This window comes from Pan troglodytes, chromosome 6 (genome assembly GCF_028858775.2).
Source record: "Pan troglodytes isolate AG18354 chromosome 6, NHGRI_mPanTro3-v2.0_pri, whole genome shotgun sequence".
NCBI classification, from domain to species: Eukaryota; Metazoa; Chordata; class Mammalia; order Primates; family Hominidae; genus Pan; species Pan troglodytes.
The window spans coordinates 78,899,696-78,914,421 of NC_072404.2; the positions used below are offsets into that span (position 1 = coordinate 78,899,696).

Consider the following 14,726-nt stretch of genomic DNA (forward strand, 5'->3'; position numbering starts at 1 on the left):
TTCTTTACTTACGAAATGAGAATAATAATTCCTGCCTCACAAGATTATGGGGAGAGGTCAATTAAATGATGTAGTATGTATCAGTTGCTTCACAGTGTCTGCACATAATAAGGGCTCAATAAATAGTAGTTACAGCTCTAGAGCTCTCTCATCTTGTCCCTCACCTCATTTGCCCACTCCTCTACTCTCTTCATGAGCCAGAGTGTTCACTGCTTTAGGAATAAGTGAGGGAAACTTTTTTTTTCTTTTTTCTTTCTTTTTTTTTTTTTTTTTTTTTTTGAGACAGAGTCTCGCTCTGTCCCCAGGCTGGAGTGCAGTGGCACGATGTCAGCTCACTACAACTTCTGCCTCCCGGGTTCAAGCGATTCTCATGCCTCAGCCTCCTGAGTAGCTGGGATTATAGGTGCCCGCCACCATGCCCGGCTGATTTGTGTGTGTGTGTGTGTATTTTTAGCAGAGACAGGGTTTCACCATGTTGGTCAGGCTAGTCTCGATCTTTTGACCTTGTGATCCACCTGCCTCGGCCTCGTAAAGTGCTGGGATTACAGGCGTGAGCCACTGTGCCCGGCCAAATAAGGGAAACTTTTTAGAGGATCTTTGGCTTCAGTCATGGAGAAAAAGAACAAACTATAAACACTTGGAGGTTTGAACAGTTCATTGATTGTTAAGAACCCAAACAAAAACACTCCGTCCCCAACCCCGACACAACAACACAGTGGGGTATTTTGGATTGACACATTATTAGCCTGGAAACCTATATTGACAGCCAGGTTATGATTTTACACATGTAATAAGAAGAGTCTGTTGGTTTTTCTTCTTTGTTGCTCACTAGTTCTTAAGTTTGCTCAATAATGTATAGGTATTTTTGTCTAACACTGACAAAATTTGAAGAGAAGTATAATAAATTTATTAGGATTTTACTTCTCTCCTTCATGGACCTGGCAAATAGTGTATCTGTGTCTCCATACCCATATCCACGTTCTTATTTTTTTTATCTGTATCTATTATCTGTCTCTGTGTGTGTGGAAAGTGATAATGAATGAATGAATGAATGATAAAAGATCCAAACTATGAACTTTATGGATATCGGGGTAAACATCCAACAATCCCTTAAATTTGGTGCACTCAAGTAAAAGCTGAATTGGAGAGAGTTGACCAGATCCTCTTAAAGTTAAGCTTTTTATCCCTCTGCCCATAATTTGTACCTTGAGATCCTATAGGGATGTGCCTGGGCCTGTGTGAATGGCAGCCTCATCTATGCTGTACCTGCAGTACAGACCAGCCTCATCTGTGCTTTACTGTAATACAGAGTGAAACATATCTAGAGAAAGAGATTAGTTTGCAATTAGGGGGATCCCACCCATTCCACAGCTTGGCCCAGTGGAGGTTCCCTGCTTTGATCGTCTCTTGGTGAAGAGAAAAAGAGACAGCAAGTGCTGTAGAAAGTTTTCTTCTCTGTAGTTAAAGTGATAGGGTGGAAACAGGAGCATAGAAAAGACATTCAGAGAATAGAAAGTGACCAACCATTTGAAAACCTAAAGGAAGACCTGGGTTCAAACATTTGTTAACATACAGAGAAGAAAAATATGATCTGTTTGGGGTATTACAATCCAGTGTGTATTTTCTATCATACTTACCAAATGTACTTACTTGTTGTAAACATTTAATATTTGTTTAGTGCTTTGAAGATTCGGAGTAATGTTTCAGATCTACATATTGTATCAATAAGCAAATAACTTATGCTAAGCACTTAAAGGCTATTGTCATTCTCCAGCTAGTACAGAGCAAATGTGAAAGGGTAAAGACTATGTAATTTCAGGTGCGGTTTCAGTGAGGAAGCCAGAACAGCAGTCTACTCTTATCTGCTGCTTTCTTCCACCCCAACCCCCTGACCCATAACAACAAAAATCAAACCCAGAACAAACTGCATAGATTGATCAAAGAGCATAACATGCATTGTTAGGATTTCAGATATGTAGATAGAAAGTCAGATTAAGCTTTAATGATAATTTTAGTTCTTGGAGCAATGCTCATTGATTACAATGTGTGTGTGCTGGGGAGCAATATTTGGGGTGCCCATACCTTCCCTGGGCATGTTAACCTTGTGGGGCTTGCCTTGTTTCAGAACATGTTTCCTATTAAAAAAAGATGACTGTAAAATCGTAGGCCTTTTCTAGCATGCACCTCAAAACTCTTCCAGCCTCTACCCATCATCACCCAGTTCCAAAGCCACTTCTGCTTCCACATTTTAGTTATTTGTTACAGCAGTACCCTCCCTTCTTGGTACCAGTTTTTGTCTTAGTCCACTCAGGCTGCTATAACAAAATACCAAAAACTAGGTAGCTTATAAACAACAGAAATTTATTTCTGACAGTTGTGGAGGCTGGGAATTACAAGATCAAGATGCTGGCAGGTTCACTGTCTTGTGAGGCCTAGTTTCTGGTTGTAGATGGCACCTTCTAGCTGTGTCCTTTACATGGTAGAAGGGGTACACGAGCTCCTAGGGCCTTTTTTCTAAAAGCACTAATTCACTCATGAAGGCTTCACCCTCATGACCTAACCACCTCCACTAAGGGCCCACCTCCTAATACCATCACCTTGGTAGTTAGGATTTCAACATGTAGATTTTGAGTGGACATAAACATTCAGACCACAGCCCCTGTGAAGAAGGTATTTGTTATTCTGGCAGTGCAGGAGCAAGCTAGCACACTTGCCATATTTAGCTGATAGAAGTAATGTGAAATGAACTGTTAGGAGGAGGGATTTTGTGGAAGAAGGAATGGCGGACTGAGCAAGATAAAATATGGAGAATTGCTCCCTCTTCAAGAAACGCCTCCATCCTGATGTATATCAGCTTTCATATCCCCATAGATATTTTACAGGCATTGCTACCTCTTTAAACATTTATGCTATTAAAAAAATCAGACCAATTGTTGACATAAAGCTAACATAGCAGCTTCTATATAGACAGAATATGAATTTTTTATGCTGTCGATGAGAAGTTTATGTCATTTATATACTATAGTAGGGTAGAAGATGGATTTGGAATCCTGAAAAAGCTACTGTTTATACCATTCAGAATATTAGCTTGTGCTTTGAATCGAAATATTAAGATAGCTGTATTGTCAATGTGAGTGTTTCTGTGCAAAGTGGCTTACATATGGGTGGAATGGGAGAAATTGCTCTACCTGGAGAAAATAGTAATAGTTTTCTTTTGTTTATGTTTTGTTTTGTGAAAGGAAGGGTTAATAGCATTTAATACCTGATTTATCTGTGCTTCTCTGCACCATTAAAAGAATGAACTGTTGTGGTAATAAAACCATATTTCATTGAATTAAAAGTGCCATCACTTGCAAGATGCAACATTATTTTATGTACCTCTAAAAAACTACACTAACAAACTGACATGTCAAACTGACATGCCATTGATGTTAAGATGCATTCCAATTCCAGAGATGTAAATATACTTTAAAATGTATATCTTGGAATCAATGAAATACTGCATATAGTTCTTTTGTGGTGTGTGTACATATGTATGTATACACACACATATATACATATGCCACAACAGAATAAAGTATACTTCTATTTGGTTATAGTCTATAATATTTTGAATCATTTTACTGAGTTAGGTTTTACTTATTTTTTAAAGTTGCTGTTGACATCTGTTTGATACCATTCATTTAACATGGCATGAATTTAGAATCTCTACTTAGAATAGTCCTTTGGAAGCCCTAGTTTGTTGAGTTTTCAAAAGAAAAAAGAGTCTGGTGCAAGGAGGCAGACTGACATTAAAGTTAGATCATTTTTTAAAAAAGGAAAGGAGGGAGGGAGGAAGGAAGAAAGGAAGGAAGAGGTTCATCCTGTCAGTTAGGAACCAGCTATCTTACTTTTCAAAGACAAAATCAGATCATACTAGTATATCACAATCCCGTAGTTTATCTAATTGCATATTTATAATTCTTCTTGGATGGTGTCTCTCATCTTGGATTACCTCTCTCACCCCAAATCATATTTTATTTTGTTTTGTCATTATAAAATTTACTATATGATCATTGCAAAACAAAAACAAAAAATTACCAGTACATATAACAATACTGGATGTCATATATTAAGTTCACAATAAATTATGGCGATTTTTCCACATCAATACCTTATCTTCATGTTTCACATCAATACATAATCTTAATTTTTAGTGACTGCATATTATATCATTGTATAATAAAACATAATTTTTAACCATTTCCCTATTGATGGACATTTAGATTGGTTGCAGTTTATCACTTTAATGGCATGGCTGCCATGTACTTTCTTTTTGTCACACTTACCCAGTGATCATTTTAGGATCAATTCCTAGCAATTTCTGGATTGCTGGATCAAAGGCTCTGTCTTCGTGTTATTATGTGTTGGGAAGGGACCATTTCCTCATCTGTTCACCAATACAGGATATCAGCCATCTCCCACCCCACCCCATCTTTACCTACTTGATTGGTTAAAAAAAAATCTATTTTTGTTTTTATTAGCATTTTTAAAATTGTAGTTGAGGTTGAACACCTTTTCATATGTTTTGGCCTTTTCAGAGTGGTTCTTGATAATAGAAAGCACAGCAGTTCAGAGAGCAAAAGGTCTTAATGAACTTCCATTCTGCTTCACAGAAGCCTATGAGGTTTTGAGGTAACTTTCTCAAGTTCGTTATAAAGAAGATGAAACTGATAGAAAATAACTGTGATGTAGAGATGGGGTCTGGCCCACTTTCAGCTGGTCTACTCTCCAGCACTGGAAAGGAAGACTGAGCATCAGAAAGCCAGGGAAGATCCCTCCAGAGGTCCAGGATTGTTCTGAGGAATACTGAAATCAAAAACTCTAGACTCCTTCCTGCTTTCTGAGATGCAGGGATTTGAAAGAGAGGTCAAAAAAGGGCCCCTTTCCTCTGCATGTGCAGCTTTTATTTACTGTTGTTTCCTTTTTGTTGTATTGAAATGTCTTCATTGCTTGCCTTTATGGATACAAATAACCAGATACTGTAATTTGAAAGTAGTTAACAATAAAACTGCATAGTATGAGCCATGCTGATTTTTTTTTTTTTTAGTGGGCAAATGGGGTGATTTCTCTATGAGCCTCTCTGCTGTCAGAAGCTCTTAACATTTGAGTCAACATGGGAATTATATTTGGAATAAATTAGTAAATTCCCATTCAGCATGCCTATACCATGTAATCTTCAGGAACCGTAATGACTGTGTAGTAGAGTATATTTCCAACTTGGTATTTATAAAACACATTTGCTCTGAGAAACCCTTCAGTATTTGTTCCTCAAGGCCCAGCCCTCATGCTGCCTCCTTTGTTAGGCAGTGTTTATTTTGTAATAGTTGGGACAGTGTTGTACAGTGGAAACCCATTTGTCTTTGGAGTTAGCCCAGACATAAATGGACTCTTAGGCCTGCTATTTACTAGCAGTATTCTCATCTTTGGAAATCAGGAGCAATGTAATTGTTGAGACAATTTATTTTAATGAGAGTAAGTCATGCAGTAAGCATCAATCTTAGCACATATACATGTTGTCTTTTTTGTCTCCCTGAAATCTTCTTCAGCCGCTTCCATGTACTGATATCTTCTTCCAAATTCCTTAAGAGCCTTCATCTGGGTCATACATTGACATTTATTTGATACTTAATATTGATAGTTATCTCTTGATGTTTGTGTATGTCTTTGTATCCATAGGATCCTCCATTAGCACATGTATTCATTCATCAAATATTTATTGAGCCACTTCTGTATATTAGGCATAGAGTAAGATGCTGGAATATGTTAATGAACAGGAGATGTGGTCACTGTGCCCTCCTAATGCTTACGTCCCAGCAGGCAAGACCTATATGAAACAAAGTTTGAATTACTAAATGAAAGACATGGCAGTTGCTATTAGCAATGTTGTAAGGGGCTGTGAATGTAGACTAGCTTGTACATGACATTTGAGCTGATATCTATTGACTGAGTAAGAGTTAGCCAGGTAAAGGTGGGAGTGATAAGTCTTTAGGCAGAGAAGGCAGCACGTTCAAAGACTCTGAAACAGGAAAGGACTTGTTTCAGTGGTGCAATAGAGGATGAGCAAAATGTTCTCAGAGAATGGAGTGCAGAAAGCAGGCCTTCAGAGAGGTCATTGGCAGCGTAAAAATGGGGTAAGAACAGCAACCTTGTGCAGGGTCTTGAAGGCCAGGTGTAGGTTCCAGTCTGTCACCTGAGAGCAACAGGAAGATACTGAAGGGTTAAAGGTTTACCTGTGGAAGAGTATCAGTAAAACATAAATGGATAGATTCTAAGTGAGTCTACTTTAAGCTGGAGTTTGGAGTCGCAGGGTCCTGCGTGTGTACCACCATACTCTCTACACTTTTAAAACTAAAACAGAAAGTATTCTAAAACATAAAACAAAACTGGATTGTATTTTCAACTGTTCCTTCAACTCTGAAATACTATGATTATGCTAGAGTATGAGAAATTTTATTTTCCAAACAAATATAAAGATGTATTTCTGATGAAAAACATTTTCAACCTAAGCTAAAAGGAAATCTAATGAAAACTTTAAGGATCCTTTAAAATACTAATATTGTGTTTAAAGAGGAAATGATACTTGTCTTTAAAATGTTTTAAAACATTTAAAATATGCTACTGAATATAAGTGAAGAGTGGTAGATCCTAAAGTAGTATTTCTTAGAAGAGTAGAATAGGTTATTTCCAAAATCTTTTTCATGGAATTTTAGTGAAAGCTACCATAGGGATCATGTTGTCCAGCCTCTTTGTCCTTATAAAAACATCAATATCTTCATAAATCAAGAAAATGAGTCCCAAAATTGGACACATGAGCTACCCATTTTCTAAGATTTTGCTGAACGGAACTTTGATCATAGGGGTCTCTTTCTAAGGCAACGTATTAGAAACTCCCAGCATCACTGTATTCCTTATAAGAATCATATTTTTTACATTAATCTCCAGAATCAAACTACAAGACAATTAAGTTGTTGCTTTTACCAGGTTGAAACTTGCCTTGATTTACTATGAATGTTGGTTGCCTTGATTTCTTCTCCTTTTTGTCTCAGTTCTACATGTTGCTGTTCTTCTGGTTTTGCTCCTTATGAGATTCGCTGGATCTCTGTATCTCTTCAACTGTGGTGAGTTTCATGGACAGGGTCAGAACTTAGGGAAATGTTGAGAATAGGGTGTGGTCCTATGATGGGTCCTCCTCTTCTTACACCTTCGACTGTTGTACCACTCTTTGATGTTACAAAGATGAATGACTTGTGGTCCTTGGCCCAGAGTTTCATATTCTGGATAAATTATTATTTATTTGTAGTGTACTTCTATATTTTTACATGCTGTCAGAATATTAGAAATACAGTGTTTCCTGTCAGAAATGCCAGCTGAGCAAAAGCCAGTAAGTCAGATACTAATGAATGGATTAGCAAATTATAGGGACTAATAAAATTAAATAAAGATTATTCAACTAAACTAGTGGCTCCTCCCAGTAGTTTAGAGCGTTGCTGACCACCTTCTTTTTGTCCACTGACATATTAGAATTAAAAATGTCAAAGTAAAATTAAAATAACATTCTCACCTACAAGAGGTAGGGAGAAGGAAAGTAATATTTATCTTTAATGTTATTTTCAGTTGTGCATTTATTATGTATATTTTTGCATAAAATAACTTGTAGTTTTTGTTTGGACAAGCCAATCAAATGAGTCTTTAAGATGAAGAAGGAGAGCGAACCCACAAGAGATGAGTTTCGTATGTCTTCTCAAAAAAAAAAAAAAAAATTTTTTTTTAGCTCACCAAAAAATGTTATGAAATGAGAATTTTGAAACCTTACCTGTGGAAATCACAGTGGTAATACTTATATTTCAGCCCTTAGATATTCCCAGTGGTGTTTTGATCTTAGATATTCCCCCAAAGGTGTTGATTAGATTCTGGCTACAGCTGAAGGAAGAGAATTTTTGCTTTTTAGCTGAATAGTAAAACAAGCCTCTAAAGATATGAGGCATGGGGGAAAAAAACTAAAGGCTTCTTCAAGGTGGTATAAGGGCACAATTTTTGTCATCTTTATTTTAAGAGCTTTACCAGGCTGGACGCGGTGACTCACGCCTGTAATCCCAGCACTTCGGGAGGCTGAGGCGAGTGGATCACGAGGTCAGGATATTGAGACCACGGTGAAACCCCATCTCTACTAAAAATACAAAAAAAATTAGCCAGGCATGGTGGCGGGTGCCTGTAGTCCCAGCTACTCAGGAGGCTGAGGCAGGAAAATGGCGTGAACCCGGGAGGCGGAGGTTGCAGTGAGCCCAGATCGTGCCACTGCACTCCAGCCTGGGCGACAGAGCAAGACTCCGTCTCAAAAAACAAAAAAAAGCTTTGCCAAAGGTTTCCCCTTAGTAAAGAATTTAATACTTGAAGTCATCAGATTAGATTTCAGACTTCATTTACCCGCTCTATGCATTTTTTTCGTCTTCCTGGGTTTGGTCTGCCTGTGCTTCTTAGTCTACAGGTGTCTTTTCTCTGTACTGCCAACCTCTAATTGGAGATTTATTAGGTGCTCTTAAGTAAGAGAGGAGGAAGGCCAAAGGAGACAGAAAATGGAGAAGCAAGAAGAAACTGATCAAGGCAGGAGAGGGAGGAACTGGAGAGGATGGAGATAAAAGATGTATAAATGAAGACAAATGGAAGAACGATGAGATAGAGAGGCCTGAACGGTAGAAAAATTCTAAAACTGAGCTAGTGAGAAGGCATATAAAATAGGGGTCTGGTAGAAGAACTTCAGCAAAAGTGGTGTAAATCAATGATGAGTAAATTAATAGGGCAATTGTGCAAATGGGACTCACTCATTTATACTAAGCGTAATACATCATGAATGATTTAGAGATAATGCAACCCGTAGGGCATACCTTTTAATCTACCCAGGACCTGGTAGAGAATGCTGTCACTTCAAGAGTAAAAAGGCAGAGGATCAGAATATTGGGTGTGTCTCTTCATTCTAACAGTGTTAATGAGATAGATTCTGAGCAACATGAAAATTAACCAGACTCACAAGCTTAGTTTGTGATTTATAGATTGAAAAGAAGCTTAATGTATTCCAAACATCTTCCTACAAACCCAAAATATTTAAGTGTTTTGAAAGTATTCATTTGAATAGGTTAACATGTGTGATTGCCATGGATGGAAATGAAAGTAAAATGAGTCACTGCACATATGATCCAAGGAACATCTGAGTGTTAAGTGGGTTGTAACTGCATAAGAATCCAGTGCTATTGGAAGATGCATCAGAGTATTCTGAGACCAGGGAATAAAATTCTCATCCATGTGCTCCCTCTTTCATTCGTGTGCCTATTCACTCACCATTCAATAGGTGTCTATCGACAGCCTTCTGTGTGGAAGGTACTGAGGAATGTCCTACGGGCTGCTGCTTCTACCTGAAACAGAAACATAAGATTTACATCCCTCAGGCCCTCTTACCCGTATTTTTATGGGAGGATATTGAGGAAGGGAAGGGAGAAAGTGAATATAAGAAGTGGAGAGAAGTCTTGGTTTATAGAGCTGTTAGGGTTCCAAGTCTGCTGTTCTTTCTTGATTCAGAAATGGAAGCTCACAAAGGTTGTGTCTGGACCAAAGACCCAAGATAGTTGGAGTGTTGATGATTAGGTGATTTTGGGCTTCCCTTCTAGTTCATTCTTAGAATTTATTCCCAGTTTTTGTGTTTATGAAAGTTAGAGATACAGTCTTCAACCATTAGGAGTTAGAGGTGAAAATAATAGTAATTGGATGTTACCAAGTATGTAAACACTTGTAGGGAAGGGAAATACATAAATAACTAAATTCTCTATTAAATTCTGATTCTGAAAACTTCAAAACAGACCTAATTTAGTAAGAGGGGCTGCATTTTTATATGTGATCCCACAGAATGCTTCTAGACTTCTGTCACTGATGAGGAAAAATCAAATTATTCAAAGTCTTGCACCATATAACAAAAAAGCTAAACTAAGCCGAGATTTCAGGGAGTATAGAAACCAGCAATTTGTGAAAAATCTTGTGTATGAAGAGTCATGATGTAGAACATTCAAACAAATTGATCACAAGAGATTTCTCAAAGCATGTCTTAGAGGTGAGCAGGCAGGCATCAATTTTAAAATTCTCTGTTATAAATGATCATAAGCTTATGTTTTTCTGTGTAAAGGAGAAATAATTTCCCAATTTTATAAAACAAATTACCAATGATGTAAAAAAAACATTTAGCACAGTATTATATCAGAGGGCATTTAACATTCTTTTGAATCATATGAGATTTTCATGTTTCCATTTCAGAGATCAGGGAAGATGTGCCTTGGAGAGGAAGCATGTCTTAAATCTGGAAATGATATGAAGAGGGATGTCAGCAACACTTCATCCTGTGCCAGTAATAGGGAGAGTTTCTTTTCTCTCGTCAAATTGCTTAAAGAATTCTAGTTCCGTTTGGTGTGGTCACTCACATTTGAATTCTAATACTCTATGTGATATAGATTCTGTTGACTACTGTTAGCGTGACCCCAATGAGAAATTAAACACTTCCCTCCTTTTCATTTGCAGTGTGTTTTAGTTTAACCTTCATTTGTTTCTCTTTTCTCCATTCCTCATCCCAATTCAGGTATCAGATCCTTTGACAATTGTTAACCTGCCCAGCTGGGATTTTTGGCATTAAGCTATGACTGTAACATTTCTACTAATAAATTAGATTTTTTAAAAGAGTGCTGCTTGCCAAGAAGCAAAGTCATTACATAGTGTGTATATGTTCAATGTATGGCTATAAAAGTCTCCTTAGCCAAACATAATAGGCAGTTAAAATAAATTTAAAATAACCGTGCTACCTCTAGATTTTAAAATTGTTAAGGTGAAGATAGGTGGTCTAATTTTACTCTATTTCCATTTTTCTTATTCACAGGGTATATTTGTTCTGTAAAACCACATATGTATCTTATAGTCTGCAGCTGATGTATTTATCTGCGTAAACACACATTTCTCCAATGGAATATTCTGTAATATCAAGCATTTCTTTTTTAGATGGAAATTAATTTTATAACAGTTGAACATCATCTTTGTCAATCAGCAGCTTTATCTACCATAAAGAACAAAAACGTACTTGGCATGGCCTGCTTTAACTTTTGTAGTTCCTATGTTTGAACTGAACAGAGGAATATTATGTGAACAAATTGGAGAATTATATAAAGAAATAAAAATCTTTTTACTATTATAGTTATCTTTACCCCATAGCTTTCAAAAAGGCATTTGAAGCAATTTAATAAAATAGGAATAACAGTAAGTACTAGATGTGAGAGGTGAGAAAACAACTTTGTAAATAACCCATCTCACGAAGTTGCGCAGAGGTTCCTGATAGCCCAGACAATGAAATAATGTGATAATTCCTATTTTCAGAAAAGATAACTAGCTCCTTATTTTGTTTTGGGTGTAGAATGGGGGAAGTGGTATATTTTTGCTAAGTTCTAAATTCTTAGGAAAATGTTCACATGGGTTTTGAGAGTCACTGTATAACTGACAATGTCCCCAGTTACAGATTTCCAGAAAATTCAGACATGGAATTCATGTTACTCATTTTAGTTCTAACCTTTGATGAAAGATTAGGGCATTAGATTGAAGCTTAAGTAAGCAAAGGCATTCTTCAGGTGATGTGGTTCATTCTAATCAGTAATTTTATGATGGTGTTCATATTCCATTCCAATGATCAAATGGACTAGTAAGCTTGAGAAATAAGACAAACTAGAGAGAGAGATTATTTTATAAATATGAAGGAGGCTAGTGAAATTTTGGTCCAGATGGAAAGCCACCCACTCTCCCAGGTCAGGACTGCGTAGATGAAGTATAAGCAAAACCGTCATTCACACTTTGAAGGTGCTGCTTTAGAGAGATGTCATTATATGTGGTGTCAGATTTTTCACCCTGTTCAGTACGGGGCACTGATTTTTAAAACCACTTATCTATATTTTTTAAATGTCTTCTGACTCATTGGATTGATTTTGTGGACCTACTGGTAGTCTTTGGATATCCCCCAGTTAATCTTTGCTTCCATGATGAGCATTTATTGAATTCTATTCTTATGCCAGGCACTGTACTAGATTTTAGGAGTACAGTAGTCAGGTTTTCCTTGCCTTCATGGAGTCTCTGGTCAAATACTTTGGTTCTTATATAGCGGTTCATGTTCCGACACGTGGTTACCCACACAGGCTTTAGTTAACATCTTCATCACCTGCTGCACATTCTCATCTAAAATGCTTATGTGAAAGTACAGTTGTAGCCACTCAGTGTCACTCACCAGTGGGGCTTTAGGTCTGAGACTTTCCGATAGCCTCTAATTATGTAAAACCATGCCTGTATTCAGGAGTCAGAAGTGATCAAAATGTTTTAGGAAGCACACCGTCAGCATAGATGTGTCAACTCAGCAGCAAGATTTTTCATTCTTTTAAAGTTACACATTTCATAAAGAAGAAGGGTATCAGTGTAAACTTCTAAATGCAGGACAAAATGCATGATTGGGGATGGAGATTGGAGTGGACTTGTTCAAAGAGCAGCAGCAAATGAGACATTAAAGGAATACATAGGAAGCCACTTCCAAGTACTTCCGTTTTTCTTTAGTTGTGATTGTGAGATGGTTCCCTACTAGTTAGAGAAGGAAAATTTTTAAATGCTTTGCTAAACAGATGATCCTTAAATTGGTCACTGTATACCGTGATGCAGCCTAATCAAAATGGTATTCCCTTGAGTGAGTGAGCCACAGAGACTCTCGCCAACCCCTTGTGCAGCTTTCTATTAACAGTATAAATACTCCATTGTTGTAAAGCAGTTTATGGTTAACAAAGCGCTGTCACAGACACGTTATCTTAGTTTTGCAGATTGCCTTTGTACATGTTATTCTCATTTCCTAGCATGCCCTCTATCCCTGCTTTGCCTGCTTAGCAAGCTCATTCTTATCCTTCAGGACATAACACCAACTCTGCAAAGTCCTCTTGAGACCCTTCTGAGCAGGTAGATGGTCCCTTCCCCATACTTACACAAGCCCTGATCTCATCTCTGTTGTCATTTGTTCACATCACTGTTTCTCCCTGGAGACTGAGTCTCTCAAGGGTAAGGACACTGTGTGCTCTTCATTTTTCTTCCCAGTGCCTTTGTAACCAGTCTTCCTGGGGGATACTCTGTAAGTAAAGGTGAATACTGTATGGTGTGCAGGTTAGGAGAGCTTAAGCCACTTCCTAAGTTAAGATACTAAGTAGTAGATAAGAGTAAAACTTAAGTGTCTTAACTCCTGTTTTTATCGTTTTTTCTGGTTTATCAGTTTATTGCTCATCTGAAAACAAGCTGTCCACATCATACTCATGCTGTTCTACCTGTCAGAGATATATTACATGGTAAATGTGAGTGATAAAGGAGGATAAGTTCTTTGTCAGAATGAGGACATTTCAGTTCTGTCATCATGCCTGAAATGCATGATTTCACATGATTTCCATGTGAAATAAAACATTGGTATAAAAGGGATATGGACAAATTTGTGGATGTTAGAACCACACCTTTTTCTCTGAATTTATTTTCTTCTCACTCCTACTTGGCATATTCCCTGTCATTGTTTGAGAGTGTGCACCAATGTCCGCATCTCAGGGACACCATTTCTTTCCCGCTATTAGAGTGTCTGGATAATGCCGTACCCTTAGTGCACTGTCCTGTTGAAAATTTGGTACATTAGTTATTTTAAGGTTTAAAAACATTGCTGCCTACATAATATTCCACCTCTTTGGAGCATTTGCATTGGAGTGACCAGTGGCTTGAAGCTCTGTATGGTGGAGTGACTGATGGTAGTTGAAGACTGCAAAAGTAGGTATCTGAGGGCTGGAAGGCATTCCTGGCACCCCTAAAACTACCCCACTGGGGGCCGTCCAAGCCTGTGATTAACAAACCCTAGTTATTTGCTAGGTAGTTTCCACATGGCATAGTAGGATATATATATGTGAGGCACAATACAGTGTTTATGTGAGAATAATATAGATTATTTGAATCTAGGCTGCAGAACCTACCTGAAAATGGGTTTTACAGTTTTGTGTAATTGCCTTTTCTTTGTGTTTGCATAGAAGGCATTGCATAGCTGGAAGATGATGGCAATTATAATTTATTATGCTGTAATTGTTACCTAAATGTTTTTGAATAAGCAAAAATCACATCTGTTTAGGAATAAGTTGCACAGCAAGAGAATTCCCTTTGAAATGAATACCGCGTTCTCATATTCTGTAACTGTACACATAAAACAACATATTTATTTCCCCACTGAGTCCATTACATTCCCAAGTCAAACTGCATCCTCTCTTCCTTTCCCATATTAAACCCTTTGATTTAATGGAGGTTTTAACTACTGGTTCTTTAGGGAATTTTCAGTAGGCTTTGCACAGATTAGGTTATTGGAAAGTATAGTTATTTGCTTGTAAAGTGGCAGTTCTGTGTCAAAATTGATTTTCTCTGGAGCTGCAACAGTAAAAAAGATAAGCTTCTGCTTTGCATCCAAAATGCCCTGATGTTCCTAGCATGATCGTTTCTCCTTTGCTTCTTGCTCAGCACCATTCGGTCACAGGCTGGTTTGGACAGGCGAATATGAGCACATGTAGCCCAGAGGACTTTGATATCCAGTGGTGATAATAGACAAGGCCTCTCTTCCATTCTGG

The 14,726-nt window shown here is 37.6% G+C and overlaps 1 protein-coding gene across 23 annotated transcripts in view; it reads left to right on the forward strand.

The window, feature by feature from the left end:
* AUTS2 (activator of transcription and developmental regulator AUTS2) overlaps nucleotides 1-14,726 on the forward strand; it is a 1,182,725-nt gene that overhangs the window by 667,314 nt on the left and 500,685 nt on the right. Inside the window, exon 5 of one of the 23 annotated variants that reach the window (XM_003318492.7) lies at nucleotides 10,339-10,755. The exons of the other annotated variants lie outside the window; for them this stretch is intronic. Within the exon in view, the coding sequence (XP_003318540.1) occupies nucleotides 10,339-10,479 (141 nt within the window). The 3' untranslated portion in view covers nucleotides 10,480-10,755. Of the gene's footprint in view, nucleotides 1-10,338; nucleotides 10,756-14,726 lie in introns of those variants that run through there. 23 annotated transcript variants of the gene reach the window in all.